This window comes from Dromaius novaehollandiae, chromosome 15 (assembly GCF_036370855.1).
Source record: "Dromaius novaehollandiae isolate bDroNov1 chromosome 15, bDroNov1.hap1, whole genome shotgun sequence".
Classification (NCBI taxonomy): domain Eukaryota; kingdom Metazoa; phylum Chordata; class Aves; order Casuariiformes; family Dromaiidae; genus Dromaius; species Dromaius novaehollandiae.
Window position 1 is genome coordinate 18,818,580 of NC_088112.1, and position 18,865 is coordinate 18,837,444.

Here is an 18,865-nt window from a genome sequence, read left to right on the forward strand (position 1 = left end):
TAAAAAATAACTATGAAAGGGGACATGAGAAAGAAACACAGAGAAAATAGAGCAAAAAAAAAAAAATAGGATGGACATCATGACAGAGTGAAGAATGAGTAAAGAGTGAAGAATGCAAAGGAAAGAAGATGCTAGAGTGAACTATAGGAGTTGCAGAGAAAAGAATGAGATGGAGAAGGGCAAGGAAAAAAAATCACCTATCTCTGATGGTCAAATGTTAGCCATCAAGGTGAGAATCTTGTGTTTAGACTGTAAATACAGACCAGAGTCTGTACAGACCATACCTACCAGACTTCAGGCCAGCAGATAGTTAGGGAGGAGAAAGTATTTGCACAGACCCAGGCATTTTGATGGAAGTATCACATGGATGTCTGGACAGAGCCTCACAGAGTTTGTGCCAAGTGCAAGAAACAGATTTTCAGGATGACACATGCTCTGAGGTGGAAGATTACCATCAACATTTTTCAGTACAGTAGGGTTTATAGCCATTACCACAACACATGGCTCCACTGTCATTTTCCATGTGAAAGGAGGCAAAAAGAAAAACCTCCCCCTCAATGGACAAGTGAGTCAAATATAAAAATACTCCCAAGCAAATGACAGCTTTTTAGTTCATCTTTACATCTAACAATGACAGCTGTTGGCATGAGTCAGATGGATGATTCAACTGATGATGTCCTCTCAACTCACTCTAGAAAGGAAGATGGAGGGAGGGAAGGAGAGATACAGTTTATTTTTAAATATTCCTTGCTATAGATATTTTGATGAGAACTCCTTTTAAATATTTCTTTCCTTGAGAGCTAAAGTCTTTGTTATTTAAAGTCAACTCCAGAGATAAAGAAGAGTAGATGGCTTCCAGGGAATCTGGAGATGAACCAGGAAGTCTTAAAAAACAGAGAGGACACACTTAGAAAATACACCGTGTGATACTGTTGGTGCCTAGTCCAGCCCTATATAAAGGAGAGGACTCAAGTACCTTTTTGAAAAGGGCCGCAGAGCCCCATAGTTCTGATACTCCTGAAACAACGTTATCTAGTGGTTTATTAATTACTTGAGAAGCCAGACTCAGACTCTTTTATGCTCCTCCCCACTAGCCATTATAGTTAATGAGACCAGTCTTAAAGGCTGTTCAAATCACCCAAGAGACTAGCTGGACAAGCCAAGGAGACACTTTCTTACATCAAGAACTTTCAGCCATTTTTGTCTATAATACTCCTGTCATCCAAAATGCATCCAAAGTTAGACTTCATAATCTGATTTGCTTCGATTCTACTGACATCTCCTTACCAAAATATATTATGATCTAAATCTCTTTCAGGAAGCATACCATCTACCCCTACACAGTCAATGAATATCTCAAATAAAGAATTTTAAATTATGGCAGTTGAGAGTTTCCACAGGGAGCGAACATTGCCCAAAAGATATGCAATACTAGTAACAGCTCATTCAGAAATACTAGGTTAACCTCGTGTGGAGCAGGAAGATATTCTATCTGTTTTTCAGACACTTGCACCTTTAGTATAAAGTGGTCACTGAATCGGTGAAAGTCAGAGAGCAGGACATCAGGAGGAAAATAAAGGGCAGTTAATAGCTTTCACTTTCTTGACCACACTTAAAAAATGGATGTCAGAAACATTCATTTTCCATTTTCAAGGATTCTTTTCAGCTGTACTAAATTCCACATCTCCAGAAATCATGAAAGTTTGACCTCAGTTATTACAATCTGTTACCTTCATAGGAAAGTCCAACTTGTTATAAGGAGTAACTTCACAGTCTTGATCACTCTAAAGTATGGCAAAGGAACAGAAGGAATAACAGTTATTTCTGAGAGAAAATTAAGACAATTTATTTATTTTAGTTGAGAGCAAGGACAGTGGTAACACAAGAAGCTTGTCTTGCTCCTGAATCTACCTTGACAACTAAGAACCTCTTAGAGAACAAGGTAAATTCATTCTATAAATGATATATTTATAAAAGGTGCCTGCAGTCTCCTGAAACATTTCTGAAGAATTCAGCAAGAAATAAAATTTACCGAAGCAGGCTTATATATTTACACTTAGAATTTTGTATCTTAGACAATGGTTTGAACTAATTACCTCTAAACATGAATAATTTTCATGCAAACACTCTGCCATAGACAGTTTTTAAAAATGCTTTTTTTTTTTATCCTCAGTTCTCCAACTCATTTTATTCTGACTTACAGAACACATGATTTTACCTTCTAAAGTCGAATATTACCTATATTTTTCCTAGTTCTCTACCACATTTCATTCTGCCCTCTAGAATAAACTAACCCACCTTCTATGCAAGAAGATTTTGTTCCTGTAGCAAGGAAATTTGCAATTGCTGAAGTGTTTTTTGATCACAGTCTACTATAATGTAAAATTACAGTACTGCACATCATTTTACTGGATGTAAAATAGCAAATATTTCAAAGAGCAAACAAACATCTATTAAAGCAGCAGTAAATACAGAAGCCTGCAGCTTAGCCTCCACAGAAGAATTTCTACCACCACACATGAAGTTACAGAAGGCAAAATCACAATACGTTTATTCATTTTATTTATATTTATTATATTTATATATATTTATTGTATTTATTTAAAATCCCAAATTGCTACTTTGAAGAAAACTGGATTAATTTTCTTGAATTACTTCTGATACACAGTGCTGAGGCCAGTCCTATAAACTGTACAGCTCAGCTAGAAAAATGTAAAAGAATGATTTCTGAAGCATGATCTAAGGTTTGTCTATGGAAATCAGCCTTCTTATACTTAATACGGTACATACCAGACTTCAGACATTAAAAATCCTTGTTATTTTGCTTTGCTTTTCAGAATCTGTAGGTTGAAAACAAAAATAAAACCATTTATATAACTCAAATGATGAGGCTGAAATGAAGGGAGAGCTATTCTTTTAAAGTAGCTCTCTAGCTCTTCCTATTTGTGTATTGTGTGCATATGAAAGCAGCAAGAGATAATAAAAGAGCACTTAACTAAGAACAGAACTGAAATCAGTGTCAGGTTTATAAGGAGTGATGAACCAGAAAACATGGATGAAAGGCTAGGTAGTTGCTGTGTTCTATGCAGGAACATAAAGGAAGCTGCTACCCATCTCCGACCTCATGGTCTCCATGCACAGGCCCAGTAAAAAGGATTTGTAGCACTCAAACAGTAAGCGTGCAAGGGGCTAGCACTTGCTGCTGACATATATAAAAAAGGCAGGAGGAGAAAGTTGTATGGGCACAGCAGGGTGTAAAAGCTGCACAGTTAACAGCGCTTTTGTCTTGCCAAAAAGCTCAGGAAGGTAGCCATTCCTCCAAGTTGGGAATTTGCTCCCTACAAACAGCCTTTTGGAACAGAAGCGAGCAACAATTCTCCTTCTCCCTTCCCCCAGAAAATAAACTCCCTTCCCAGGAAATGGAATTCTGCCTTATAAAATTCCTTTTATTTTCCTTTCTGTCATTCACCCAAGTTGTTACCAATGAGGTGTTTATTCCTCGACACTGGATTTCATGTGGTTTTGCACAGCATTATGCTAGGTATATTTTTCATGTTTATGGCTGAGGAGAGTAATTTAACAATCCTTTTAAAAAGAAGAAATCAGCTCTCCAGCCCCTGTATCTGCTTGCAGTATGCTGCCCATGCTATCCCCAAGATCTGCAGCCAGTAAGTAAACTGTCCAAAGGATTACTCTGGAGGGAGACTGGGTTAGGAGGTCTTCATTTCTCCCTCAGTTTTTTGCACAGTCACGTCAGTGCAAGTTATAGTCTAACCTGAAATGAACAATTTTGCAGCTCAGCAGGTAATGGTAAACCCTATTATTATAGAGAATACCATGCAATTCTCCAGCTTTTCAAGCCAGTTGAGGTTGCAGGTGGCTGCAGGCAGTAACTTCAGACTCTGGGAGGCAAGTCATTTTGCCTTAGTATTCTGTACTTTCAGCTATTAAGAAACATCTACTTCTGTAGCCAAGAACACGCACCACAAAGTCAGTGACGAGGTGCTCAGGAATCACCATGGGTTCTTACACTGGGAAGAGGGCCTCTAGATTGTGGACACTGGCTTAGCAGGCATCAGCAGAACACGGTTTTCTGCCAACTCTTCTCAGAAACACTGTCTCTTCAAGAAGGCCATATCCCTCTGCTACCACAGGGGTGACACCGAATGCCCGAAGGACAGTCACACATGAACGGAGGGGGGAAGGGAACTGAGGAAAGAGGAGAAGCAGTCATTACAGTTGAGCAAGGACTTCAGGGAAAAAGGATTTACTAGCAGAGGCTCAAGGCTCATTGAACAGTTGTAATAATCCATCCAGTCTCTTTGGGATAGAGAAACACCACATTTTTACTTCAGTGATGAAAGGCATGTTTAGAGTAGTTTTCTCTCTTTAGCAACCTTCTATCCTCCTCCTCATTCCTGCCCCCTCTCCTTAAAGTCAAAAATCTTTAAGTTTTTAGTTTGGAGAAGGGAATTAGCCAACTAACCAGTCAGCTTCTTTGTCCAAGATCATCATTCTGAATATTACTTCATACAGACCTCAGTGACTGGGTCCTGCAGGGCTACCACTGCTTTCTAAAGCAATTACATGGACCAAACGAAACCATTTTATTTTGCCCTCTGGCTTTCTATGTGAAACAAGTGTCATGGTGAAATGCTGACAAATTCCTCTCTTTGTGTGCTCTAGTTTTGAGGAATTGTAGAGCAAGGCTAACATTGGAAGGAAGTGCACAGATAAAAATATATAAAGGGTTTTTTTTGTTTGTTTTTAAATAAGCCACAGTGCACTATTTACCAAAGTTTGAGCAGACAATAGAATCGTGCCCTTCTGCACAGAAAACAGGACAGGGAAAAAGAACTTCTAAGGACATTTAATTACATTGACCGTATATACATAACAGGTTTCAGCTATGCAGGACAATATTGGTTGAAATTAATCTCTGGGCAACCCAAGACTCTAGCATCCTGGAGCTGTTTTGAAAGCTCAGATGTATCCTGTGCTTTGCATAGATCCTACACACTGAATTTTAGCAACTGTTACAAACTCTTTTCCTACTTTACTCCTGCACCAGCGTATTAGAGCACACTCAAGGGAACAGAGCAAACTGCTTCCCAAATGAGCTTGCAGCAGCACATGATCAGTCAGTGGATGCTCTGCTTAAAACCAAGCTTTTGCCATCTGTTCCTCTGCTAATTATGAATGCTACAGATATGCACAACTACACTGCAAAAAAACCTGATTAAAACACACACATTCTTTCTACAATGCATCTTTGTTGTTTATTTCAAATTAAGACCAATATCACCCACCACGCAATGCACAAGTCACACAGCAGGAGGACCACATAGGGGCAGATGTTTATAGCTTCTCACCAGCAGTGAGCCACTGGTGGTTGCTTGGAGTCCAGAATGCATTACGTATGCTCTGCCAGACAAGCTTGCTTCATGGCTGTGCCCAGGATTGCACACACTTCTGAAGTGGGGAATACCAGAAGCTTTGACAACGAGAACACTTGCTGCTCAGGTCAGGGTCTAGCAGGATACTGATAAGTGGCTAAGCAGCTTTCAGCTGTATACTCTCTAGATCACTTCCGGCTCTCCTCTCGCTCCAACCTTGAATCATCAGCAATCTACATTTTGGAATCCTCTATGATGAGGCCGAATGTGCTTTTCTTTATCTATGTTTTTCCCCTTGCTGTTTCTGCAACTTCCACTACTTGTATACACAGAGACACATTTCACGTTCTTCATCTTTTTTTTCTGCTAGGCATTTTCTATGAGGACAGATCTCCGAGCTTCAGAAAAGATTGTCTGAATTATTTCTCATCTAATGGAGCATGCCTCCATCTCAGCCATGCCTTCTCTGTCTGCACCTGCTAAGTTATCCAGCATTCACTTGCACGTAACATGCATTGTAGGTTTTGGTATTTCTTCACTTGCTTGCACATGTAGTTTCTCTTAGTAAGAAATGACTGACAAAACACAAGCTTATTGCATGATTTCAGTTTCAGTACCTCCCTCCTAATTTCAGGAAGCTACAGCTGTAAAAACAGCCATGCCCTAGGGCTTCAAATTTGCATCTTTTATTTATATAGATATATCCCCTTATTGAGTTAGAATTTTCTTGGCAATGCTTATGTCATTCTGGGTGGAACACATCAACTGCACAACCCCTGATATATCAATAATGGTTTTGCAATGACATAGGCAGATTTCAAAAAGATGTCCTCCTTGCAGCTTCTTCCACTGCTAATGAAAGCTACAGCCATGCTGAGCACACACCACAGTTATATTTGTACTATGCCCTTCTGCAATAGAATACTGCTCATTCTTGATTATATAGGGCCATATTCTGCCACGGAACCAAGGGTGGAGTTTTCTCAACAGAAACCAATGTAAAGGCTCTCTGATTACTAAAACAAACATACTGATAGCAGAATATGGCCTATAAAAACAAACGGACAATTTCTTAATATAGAGATGTGATTCTTCATTATGGCAGATATTGCTTCAATACTGGAAGTTTCAATATATTTTAAAATGGTTCTAAGAATTTTGTGTATTATACGGGTGCTCAAAATTGTCCATTTATACCCATCAAAGTTTCCTACACTTATGTTCAGTCTTCTTCTCTTTTTACAAGGCATTATACGTGGACAAGAAATACTTCGTCACTATCTCTAATAGCACTATCATTGGGGGGAAAAGGCTGTATTTCCTTTCATCTCAGTTTATAAGAAATTCATTACAAGACACACAATCTGTTATACTAATCATTTTAACATTTATTAAGGCATGACGTGCATAAGACAAAACACTTCTTCATGAGAAGAGCCAAAGGTTCTTCAAATCCACATGCAAGGCTTTATACAATGGAAATGAGACTAGATATAAAAGTATAATTTTGTGTAACAAAGGGATCATCATTTCGATCCATATTCCGATGGAAACAAACCAATAATGAAGCAGGTCTTGTTATAGCTGACTTACTGTTACATAAACATCTTTATAAATGAGGAGACTAATAATATTGTGGCCACATATGAATTACCACATACCTCCGAATGAGCAAATATATCTGGTGTATCAGATTCCTTCATCCTGCAGTACTGCAGTTATATGCATAACTAACAGTTTTACGATATTTTTCCAGTTCGTATTTATTCTAACTAAAAGTGACATGATTTTTCTTTGGATGCTGTTGCCCTCAGTGAACCATAACGTTGTTTCCACAGTTGTGTTCGAGGAATATATTGGTTAATTCTTTAGTTAAATCACTAATTATCATGTGCTTATGGTATCCTCACCGAAGGCAGCATTCTCCTCTTCATTTATGTGAAACAATTTCCTCTTTAGCCATACAAAGCAAGTTTTAAAAAGATCACTAGATTTGAACTTACAAGAGCCATGAGTTTCACGAGGTATAGTTTAACATTCAGATCAAATAAGATACAGAAAATCTGCTCTGGATAATCTCTCTGCTTTAACAGTACATCACCTCAGGAAATACCCACTTCCTCTTCAGTATTATGTCAAACTAGAGGTGTACCTACCTAGTATTAAAAAAAAAAAAAAAAAAAAAAAAATAGACAAAAACGCACACCACCCAACAACTAGTTAATGTCAAAAAGATCAGTTATCCTGGCTTCATGTAGAAAAAACTGACAAAGCTTATCCCTGATGTAACTTGAGTGAGGTTTATGTTGCCAGACAAAGAATGAATTTGACCCAATAAACAGTGCTGTCAGTTACATACACAAATATCCATGGAATGATTACAGACCGGTTAGTTGAACCTTTGTCTTTCTGTGTTCCAGCATGGCACGTAGCTCAGTAGAGGAGCACTGTCCTGGGACTAAGACAACAGATTTTGTTATTAGATTTGGCATTGGCTCGATGGAAACTCTGAACTACCTTTAACCTCTGCTTCCACATCTGTTTCGTCTAGGTAGATAACTCTGTATGCCTAACCACCTTGGAAAAGTGCCGGGGAACGTGGCGAAGGAGGCTAGAGAACGCCTGGGCCCGCGCAGACCCTGCGAGAGGAGGAGTCCCGCAGGCTGGGGCCGCGCGCAGGTTCAGCACTGGACAGCTCCGAGCAGGGCGGCTCTGCCCCGCCCGCCGCCGCCGCCGCGCTCCGCCTGTGCTCAGCGAGGGTTTTCCACTACCCCGTGAAGCCTCATGTCTTCTCAGTCATGCAATGACCGTTTGCAGCCTCTTCCCCACTCCAATCGCCTAAGTTTAAAGCTTTCCTTCCCCTCCAATTCCAGTGACTGCAGCTGCCTCTTCTGTTCAGGTTCTGACCAGTGTCCCGCTGATACAGCTAGAGAAGAAAGGCAGAGAGGACAACATGCAAGTGCTAGAAAACAATACTGAAATAAACTTTTGAATAGCCAAGGAAACTCCACGGAAGGAAACGTGAACAATAGGGCAAAGACAGCTCTCCAAGCTAAAAATTATTCAGGGAATAAGCTATGAAATTACAAGTGAAATTGTACATACACCACTGAATATCCTGATTAGGAAGTTTCATAATAACCTGCACAGACAGACAAGTATCAGTACCTCTGTCAATCTCAGTGCTAGCCACAGTTCGATTGCAAGCCAGGATACACTGAAACTGCTTTCATGAAAATAAGTTTGAATACAGTTACTTTAACAGAAGTTTTTAATAAAGTATTTTTCTATCGGCCCAGGACAAGTGACATGGATATATGACATTAAGTTCATTAAGAGGATGGCTAAGATCACAGAATTAATTGAAGCCTCCTTGTACCTATTTAATGAGAATGATTTTCTGTTACTCTGGATTACAACCAAGCTATAGAAGTGACAGATGAAGACCGATCTACTTCCTGCCAAAACCTCTATTCGGTAACTTAGCAATTATTTTATCCATAGCTGAATTCTGAACCATATCTTACTCTTGAAAGTCATTAGACATCAGATGTTCAGTCCAATTGAGTAATTCAATTTTAGCTGCCAACCTGTGACAGCAAATCCACCAATGATAACTGCTGGTGTTACCTACCTACAGACAGACTGTTTATATGGAGTTAAGGCTTGATAACTTAGCAGCAATAATGCCCGGAATAAAACTGAAAACAGAGTTAAATCTTGGAATTACAGAAGTTGAAGATAGCAATTTTTAACCCTGCTATGTGTCAACTCCACTTCTGGGTTTTGGTCAGAATCTATAAAATGTTTTCTATTCAGACTGCAGATGTCTAATTTTCAACTAGCATGATTCTTCCAGGGAGCTTCTTCTATTTATACTGGCCAAAAATCTCATCTTTCAGCCTTTTCGAACTAAACAGTGTCCTCCAAAAGCCAACAAGAACTGGTTAGACTAACTGGTCTTTCATGTTTTTATGGGTTTTTTTTGTTTGTTTTTTTTGTCTCCGCAGGAATGAAAATCAAACTCTGGCCTCACTAAAGTCACTGAGAACTCAGTCATCAACTTGAATATAAATAAGATTTCATTATACATCTTTTGGATCTATCTCACTTTTGTTTCCTCAGAGAGAGAAATTAGCAAACAATCCTTAAATAAAAAGACATTATCAAAATGAGAAGAGTTTTCATACCATAGATGTAACATGTCTCCCATTTCCCTCATGAAATCCTGCCTCTTGTAAAAACAGCTCCACAGAACCACCTCAAATTCAAACTGTTTTTATTCTGTCCACAGCAAATATAGGAACATCCTTGAGGAGAGACTGAATCAACACTGAAAAACCCTCAATTTTGGCACTGTAGTTGAGGATCACTCATTACATATTTCTAGCCTCCTGGTTAACACTATAAATATAGAGTATACACATCAAAAATATCTGAGAGAAAACGTAGCAATAATCTCCTTGCTGTTCAAAACACAGTAACATACCCAAGCTTTTATTTTTGGCATTAGTGAACAAAGAGCTTGGTTCTGTCAACATTAATCCTGGACAGATTACCTGGAATAAACCTAGCATTAGGCTCAAGTATCAGTGAGTAAATAATCACTGCTATTATACTACCACATATCAGAATCCAGTCTCCTATCCTTATTTTTAATACGTCTCATTTTATATTACATTAATGTGGCTTGACACAATACCTGGCTTATTCTTTTTTTCCTTTTTAAAGACTGAGTTTTGACTGATACATACACAAAATCTACCCCCAAATACATACTGGGCTTTGATTTACTGATCTTTTCCCCACAAATGAAGGTGCTGACATTGTTTGCAACACATGGAAACTGGCTCTTCCACTTTTTAATTTATTTTTAACCTAATGTTCATCGAGAAACAAGAGATTTCTCTCTTGTCCTTCCAAAGACACAGCATGCTCTTCACATCATTTTATTTCCTATAGCTCCCACTGCAACCCTTAAACTGTACAATCTACATCCAGAAACATAACAGAAGACTAACCTCCCAGGAATCTCACAAAGCTAGTGTTTAAATTTGTAATAAAGCCAGCCCCTATGGAAAAGAAATCCTACAAAATTTAAGAGGGAGAGAGAAAGCAGTAGAATCCAAGAAAGGTTACTCTAAAAACCTGTAAGACGTATTAGTGAAAACTTCGCATGCACAGAATTCCATAGCAAGGATGTGATTTGTGATTGAATTCTATCAATCATTTCCATAAGAGAGGAAACCATCCAAGCTATACCATGAAATCACAGTAGTATTTCCACATTAGAAAATAATACTCTAGCTTTCCACTGACCTATTTAGCTTTGAAGTCTTAGGTAATTCATAAGCAAGCTGGATAAATGTCAGATAATTACACGAAGTGGACTCTCTGTATCTGCCAAGTTAATTATTCCAATACAAATGCCATTATTTTTCTCCTTGTCCACTGCAAAAGGAAAGTGTCAAATTTGAGAAGGGCATTTTTAGTAAGCACATCTTTTCTGTTTTTAAGAGGCTGATTATGAATTACATTCAGCCAGGTTTGGTTTCACCCTTTGCTACTCTTAAATTTCATGCATCTTTGGCAGGTGCATCTCAATTGTACTTTGCAATCACATTTATATTCCAGTCACATCCGGCTGGTGAGTAAGGACTGCCATAAGAGACGAACTGTGCTAGAGTGTCTGGGTAGATTTACATATCACAGTTCAACTCTGTGTACACACAATCTTTATCCTCAATTAAACCTCAAGGTGGGCTTGGAATTATAATCTCCAGGGAAGCAAGCCTGAGGTACCCGTGTCCCAGCACACAGCCCAGCCATTTTACTGACTGGATACATCCATTTCCTAGCCAGTATGTATTCTACAAGTCTACTAGAGCCCTCCATATGACTATCTCAACTCTCACATAACTAACAGGGCCTGCGTGGCTTCTCCAGAAATAGATGCATTGACCTCTGAATCACAGGAAAACCTATCCTTACATTTGAGGTGAAAAAAACTGAAAATGCAATGGCCAGGTAATAATTTGTTGGCAGAATATTTCAGTCCCCCTCTAGACCTAATGACAATATAGAAAAACAAAATTCAGTCCCAAACTGAGTACCTTCACCTTGGCATCTAGTGTATCAGATGGTATCTTGAAATTGGTTGAGAGTCCTTGGTAGGGAGATGCACATGGAAGGCATGTACCCACCAGGGAACAGACAGCAGAAGAAATCCAGCCTACACAAATGGACTGTCTGTTAGCTCAAAAATCCCAGGGGATCATTCTCTACTTGTGTATCTGAGACTAGGTTCCAACACACTAAAAGCTGTATGAGCAGAAAGCAAGACAAACATCTGCAAGGTGCTTTAATCTTAATAGACACATATGAGGTAAAACTCCAAGGTCTCTAGAATCTTGAAATCCAGGTCAGTTAATCATACCAGAATCTTTTGTTAACATATAAGCATCATTTTGAGACTGAACTGCTCATTAAGCTAACTTTTTAAAACTTAATTGTAGGTGGAGCAATATCCTTATTCCACAAATTATTTTGTGACCCGTATTTACTTATTGCTTTATCTCAACTTCATGCCAAGCAGCTTTTGCTGTCCCTCTCAGTAAGCTTTCTGAAGCAAATCTGCTCTTACATAATTAGCTTTGTGTGAGTAAACTTATCTAGCCTAATATCTTAAAAGCTGCTCTTTTTCCCTATTACACTGGAAGCCCTTTGGTGCACCAAATCTATGAAGTTCGTCTTTCTCGAACTTGGTTGATCAGAAGCACTCACAATATTCCTATTGTGTATTCTCCCCCATGCACTGGACAATTTTATTTCTTTGGCAGAACCAGAAATATTTCATCTCATGCATTCCTACAATATATTTGCTCTCTTCAGACTGGCATTACTTTCATAACTTAGAATAACTCTGCAAATCAATAAAAGTACACAGGTTTTCCCTCTCATCTATTTCAAGTTAAGCTGCCAGGACCCAGAATAAATTCATGTTAGCTCTCAATTCCATGACCTACTTTGTACTTCTAAATTTTATTTTCTTTCTCTTACTTGAGTTCTCCAGGTCCTCCAATTTTGCCTGCTTGGTATTCCAATCCTCCTCAGTATGGGTCAGGTTTTCCAATTCTCTGCTATCAAATTTCACCACCACACTTCTAATTTTGGGCTAAACAAATCAGAGAAAGATATGTGCAACAAGGGAAAAAGCAGGTGCAGAAACATGAAGAGTCCAGCCCAAGTCCAACAACCCAACAGTGGCAAAACTGGGAACAGTACAAGTCCCCCAGCTCCTAGCCAGGTACTTGCTTTACTACCTTTGTCTCTTGGTGAATCACACCAGGAAATGGTAGTTTCATTATGACCAACTCAGGAAAGCTAAATATATATAACTATTCATGCTACTCAGTTACATGCAACTATTTATCCATAATAACTCTGAGAAGTTGTATACATGCAGATGACAACATTTCGTGCCTTGTTTTTTAGGCATGCACAGTTTCAAAGCATCTCCAGGCATAGGATGCATGCGGATATTAACATGACTGCCTGAGCTGAAACTCCATAAGCAATAAAATTTAGAGAAACAGCTTAGTTAATGCTCAGAATGTGGTCTGGCAACCTGCCATGCATAAACATGAACTGAAACCAGAGTTCATGCCAAGATTCTTAGTTTTCAATTCCATAGAAATTCCTTGTATGGTTTATACTAGATTCTTTAAGCTCATTTAACTTTTCTTCCCCTCTTTTTGCAATTTAATCCATAGCTAGTTGAACCTATTACCTTTTTATATATAAGCATTAATAATGTAATAGACGTAACTCCAAGTAGAAGTAATAGAATTAGTCTGTTCATATAATTTTGATTAAAGACAGAAGACAGGCCTAACGCTAAGAAGAGACTTATTCTTGGCCTTACGTGCCAAGCCTCTGCGAACACAATGAGATGCTGCAGTATGACCTATTACAATAACATGTGTGGCTATTCACATAATAAATGCTTTCCAAGACTTATAAGAATTCATTTCACATTCAGGCATCAAAATTGTGCTCAAGCTCCTATTAAGCCAAAGGATATCTCTTGACAGATTTGATTGAAAGTCAGGCCTTAACATTTGTTTCCATAATATCGAAAGGTCTAATATGGCTTTCATATCCCTGATGTCTGCTTTTCCAAATCTAAAATCTGTACAACAGCTGTTGTTCCTTCCCTTAGACTCCAGTCTATTTTTTTCTTTTTCTAGTAAAAATTACATTGACAGTTTTTATTTTTTAGATGCTTAAACAACAGACTAGCTCCAGTTTAGTAGGTATTTGAGCATTCAAGCCACATTCATTACTCAGATTAGGAAAATAATAGATTCTGTATTACCACAGATCCTGAGCTCTGTCCTTTCTTTTATACAGCTTCAATGCATGGTTGTGAAGGATAGAAGTACTATAATCCCTGACTATAAAATGGGATGCAAGACACAAACCTTACTTTTTTGTCGTTGGTCACATATAAAACCCATGGCAGACCAGGACAAAGGTGTGGAAGACAAACAGGAATATCAAATTCAGAATATTTAGAGCATATATTAATACATCTGACATTACAGCAATGTTGATGGTGGACAATATACAAGACTGCTGACAGCATGTGCTTCACAACAAATCCATCACATTGGTTACACTATTCACTTACAAGCTTTGCTTGGTTTTCAAAATTAAGTACTTAAATATTGTACAAATTGTGTTCAAACCATGTGAAAAGACTGTATTACTAAATGTCATTTTAACTAGATTCCTTGAGGCCTTTTGAAAATGTTGAAAGGTCATCATTTCACACTACTAAATTCAGACAGCCTTAAAAATTAGTCTGATTATGTGGATATAATGCAGACTTCAGATAAGGTGTATTTCTGTGTTCTCTTTTCACAGAAGAGTAATGACTGCTGGGTCATTACGTGCAACTACCACCCTGTCTTTGCCCAAAAGAAATATGGATCAAACCAAAAACAAACAAACAAAAAAGACAAAAGCAATCAATAGCTGTCTTCTCAAGTCAGGCCATAGTAGACAATAGCTCACTAAGGCTGACTGACTAATTTTGAGAAGAATAACTGACACAGATGAGGGAAACCCAATTTCAAATTTTATATTTAATCATCTATCACACACATGCACAAAAAAGCCCTTTTGGGAATGCAACACTATGACAGATTTATACATGCACATACACACAACAAATAGTTTAACATGACCTCTCCCACAGCAATCAAATCTCGGCTCCAAACATGCAGTGTTGCTCCTACGGTACCTACAGACACAGCTACCTAAATACTTATGCAACTTAATTTACATAACATAAAATTCAGAAGACTACTAAAGGTAATTATGACTATTACTCCAACCTCGCTTCTGCTGATTGACAGTGTGCAAGCTAGACCTTCCACTCTGTGGTAGCTGTAGTGCCAGGCCCAAGAAGGCATTGGCCACAACACCTAACTTAAATGCTCTGGCCTCCTGTGCAAAGCCTAAACTGAGGATTTCAGCCGGTAGTGGCATATACAGTCACAGTTCGGGAATGGAGGAAAGGGCAGATGGGAAGATAGTTTCCCTACAATTCAACTCTGATGAATGAAACGCTGGTCTATCCTATGTAGAGCAGTTAATACTATAAAGTTATGCTGCACCTCACTAGGGAGTTTTTATCCCCAGCCAACACAGCCACAAAGCAAGGACCAGATTTCTCCCAGTGACGTCTCTCTATGCAAGAAGCATGCTCTCTGCCAGGCCCAACAGTTTCTCCCACGGTCCCTGGAAGATCTGATTCTTAAGACATATCTGACACTGCACAAGGATGGTGGTAGAAACCATTAACTCTGAATGTCTTCACCTGTGTGCACAGGACCTCTCACAGAAAATTACAATGCACTAACACCACTTTGAGTGAAAATAAGTTATTAAAAGTTTAGTTACATGTCCAAGCTGTTTATATTTTCTCTTTTGAGAAAGCTTAGTAGGCTTACGCTATTAATTTGCCACATAAAATAGCATAAGTAAGCTTATGCTATTAATTTGCCACATAAAAGGGTTGATGGATAGGTTGATGTAGCATGTTGATTTTGAAGTAATTAAATAGAATCATTAAGATGGCTAGATAGGTAAAGAGATACCTGACCTCTGCACAAACTTTATACTATTTGCTTCTGCTTGACAGAGAACTTGCTAAGAATTGTCGCCACAAAAGGTTCTTCCCATAGATAGAGTTTTGAGGCTTTAAAATTTTTGTTAGCATTGCTGGAAATTCTAAAAAAGTCTTTTAAAGTTTCACAACTGAAAACTGCAACTCTGCAAGTTGTAATCCTTAAAAACAAAGTTTTGGTGGCCAACACCGAAAAACCAAAAAGAATGTGATGAATGAGAAAGAGGTAATCTTCATGGACATCTTCCACAGGGGCAGGGACAGCGTCTCTGCCTCCGTACTTGTGAAACTGGGGGGAGGGGAACGGGAAGAGAAACTGCAAGGACTCCAGGCTTCAAAAAAAATGCATAAAATGAAATGATAACTTCAAGCTCAAGGAGTTCAAATTAATACAAGGTCTCAATTGGGAAGGAGACTGTTGACAGATGTAGAGAGCCCCTTGCCACAATTCTGTCTCTAATTAAAAAAATTGGATTTATCTGTCAATCCTTAATTTAATGTAACATTTTTAAATGCTACCGAATTATCATATCAAGTTGGATTTAGAAATTACCAAGTGAAATCTTTAGCCTGCATTCCTCAGGGGACTAAAGCAGATAATCACAAAGGTTCCTTTGGAGCCTAGTAAAATCTGCAAATCCTTATTAACTGTAGCATTCTCTTAATAAAATACTGCTACTATATAGGCATTTCGAGGAGCCTATTATATGAGATCTTCAGCAGTCCCATTAGGTGGACCTCATCATCGTGACTGCTCACAAACGTACGTTCTGACATATCTGCCAATACCATCATTAAGGCAATAGTTCGTTATATTGAGATTCTGAGTGCAGCATGATTTCTCAGACACTGAGATGACCAAATACATTAAAATATCTAAAGTTTTATCTAAAAGACAGAGAGCAGTATTTCTTTAAGAAAATAAAATTGACATCCTACATGGACCAAAAAAAAGTAAGTTACAGAGAATTCACAAGGTTTAGTCTATAAAAGCTTGGCAGAGCCAGGTCACATTGAACTATAACACCTTGACCCTCTTTTCAAAGTTAGATACAATGTTAAGACTGCAGAGACAAATGCACAATATCGAATTTTAACTTTTCAGTGTATTACAAGAGACCAGTTACCAAAAGATACATAGAGTTTTGTAAAGCAACTGCCAGTCAGCTATGCTCTTCCTCTCCCAGCTCAGAATCGCACTGCAGCCACAGTGCCCAAACCCCATGCTTTAAAGGATACTTAACAACGCGGTGACGGTGACCACTGGCAGTCACGTCCCCCGACCCAGCCGCAGGCAGCCTGCGCCAGGCCTGGCGGCAGGTGCTCGAAGATGACTTTACCAGTGTACACGCAACACAAGCAAAAGCAGCTCCGCAAACGTTACATTTACCATTAATGCTGCATTTCCTCTCCCCGGTCATTGACGTTCTATGCCCAATGCCATGCAAACTAGGGGGATTCAAAGCTTAACCCCTTATACGATATGCATCTTTATAACAAAAAAAAGAAAGTGGTTTGTTTGGTGCAGATATAAGCTACAACAGGTCTCAAAGTTACTCCTGTTTTCAACACTGGAAAAGAACCTGACTGAAAGCATAGCTTCTTGCAATCCTACACCAGCGTCAAAAACCTCCGTGAGCGGAACTGACAATAAAATCACAGTTTCCCACCAAATCGGCAGGCAGCAAAAGCTTCAGCGTTTACCACCTTGCGGCTCGAGCTGGTAAGCGTCCCCGTCTCACACGCTCGCTAGGCTTCACCGTTGCACAGCTAACCAGTCTCAGGCAGCAGGCACCGAAACTTTTCGCGAAGTTGCTGCCCGGAGGAGCCGGGCCGCGACGCCCCGGCCACCGCCGGCCTCCGCGCAGCCCCCGGCGCCCCCGGGCGAGCGGCAACCGGTGGCGCCGGCCGCAGCCGCCGGCTGCCCGCGCTGCCAGCAGGCAGCAGCCGCCCGCGGTGGCGGTGCCGCGGCCCGGGCGGGTGGAAGCGGTACTCACATCCCGGAATTTGTTCCAGTACTTGTCCTTCTCGTACTGCGAGACGGTGCTCAGCCATTTGTCGTTGTCCAGGAAATCGCCGCGGTTGCCGGTGCCCGTGACGGTCTCCGGGTGCCGGCTCTCCGCTTGCAGGAAGCACCAGGCGGCGATTACCAGCACCGCCGACATCTGCAAGGAGCGGAGCGGCGCTGAGAGGGGCCCGTCACCCCCCTCCCCGCCCCCCGCCGGCCACCCGCCGCCGCGGAGGCAACTTCGGGCTCCCCCCGCCGCCCCTCACCAACTTCTGCCCGCAGCGAGCGGCCGCTGCCCCCTCCACCCGCCCGGCTTGGGGGAGAACAGCGGGAATTACACCGAAAATGAAGCCGGTCGCCCCGGGCGGGCGGTGACAGGAGCCGGGGGAAATTAAATCCCCAACATCCCCCCGCTACAGCCCCCGGCGGCGCCCGCCCGCGCTGCCGCCGCCGCGAAGTTTGGCCGCCGGGCGGGGAACAGGGCCCTACCTCGGGGCCGGGGCTGCGAGCGCCGCCGCCTCGCCTGCGCCGTGCCGCTGCCGCTGCCGCTGCTCGGGCGGCGGGTGCGAGAGCCGCGAGTCCCGGCAGGCTGCGCCGGGCGGGTGTCCGCGCCCGTGTGCGCGCCGCCCGCCTCACGCCTCCTCCGCGCCGCCCGCCGGCGTCTGGCGCCCTCTGCCGCCCCGCGGCGGCGCTGCCGTGGGGGCGGGGCGCGCCCGAGGCGCGGGGCGGGGCGCCCGTAGCGGTCGCCGTAACGGTCGCTGTAACGGTCGCTGTAACGGTCCCTCAACGGTCTCCCGCTGAAGCCGCCCGCCCCGGGGGGGGGGGAGGGGAGCAGAACCGGGTTTTACCCGGCGGCTGCCACCTCGTCCCCCCGCGCTCCCGCTGGTGGCAAAATCCGTGGCACCAGCGTGGCCGCAGGGCCTCTCCCTCTGAGGAAAGGGGGACCGTTAGATAGGTTATGGCCGCTCTGGTCCTGAAAAAGTCAGGGGCAGCGTGGCCGCGGCATAGGGAGCTCCTCGGGATGGCAGCAGGGCCGGGGGCAGCTGGGGAACGCTGTCGCTGAGGAAGGCTGGGGGTATCCCTGTCAGTGAACTCCGAACTACTGCTACAATCTGAACCATTCCACAGCCATAAAGATGGCCTTAGGAAAACAAACAAACAAGCAAACAAACCCCCAACAAACCCCAGTTTTTGTGAGCACTGGGCAGAGTATGGCCATCTTCAGTCAGTGGTTTTGCAGTGTCTAAAAATAATGAGGTTTCAGCG

The 18,865-nt window shown here is 41.4% G+C and overlaps 1 protein-coding gene across 1 annotated transcript in view; it reads right to left on the bottom strand.

Moving 5' to 3' along the window:
* Window positions 1–18,267, bottom strand: part of SPOCK1 (SPARC (osteonectin), cwcv and kazal like domains proteoglycan 1) — a 324,732-nt gene extending 306,465 nt beyond the window's left edge. The window contains exons 1-2 of the mRNA XM_026101957.2: window positions 18,089–18,267; window positions 17,589–17,756 (exon numbers count right to left, since the gene is read on the bottom strand). Of these exons, the coding sequence (XP_025957742.1) occupies window positions 17,589–17,756 (168 nt within the window). The 5' untranslated portion in view covers window positions 18,089–18,267. The remainder of the gene's footprint in view (window positions 1–17,588; window positions 17,757–18,088) is intronic.
* Between the last annotated feature and the right edge of the window lie 598 nt (window positions 18,268–18,865).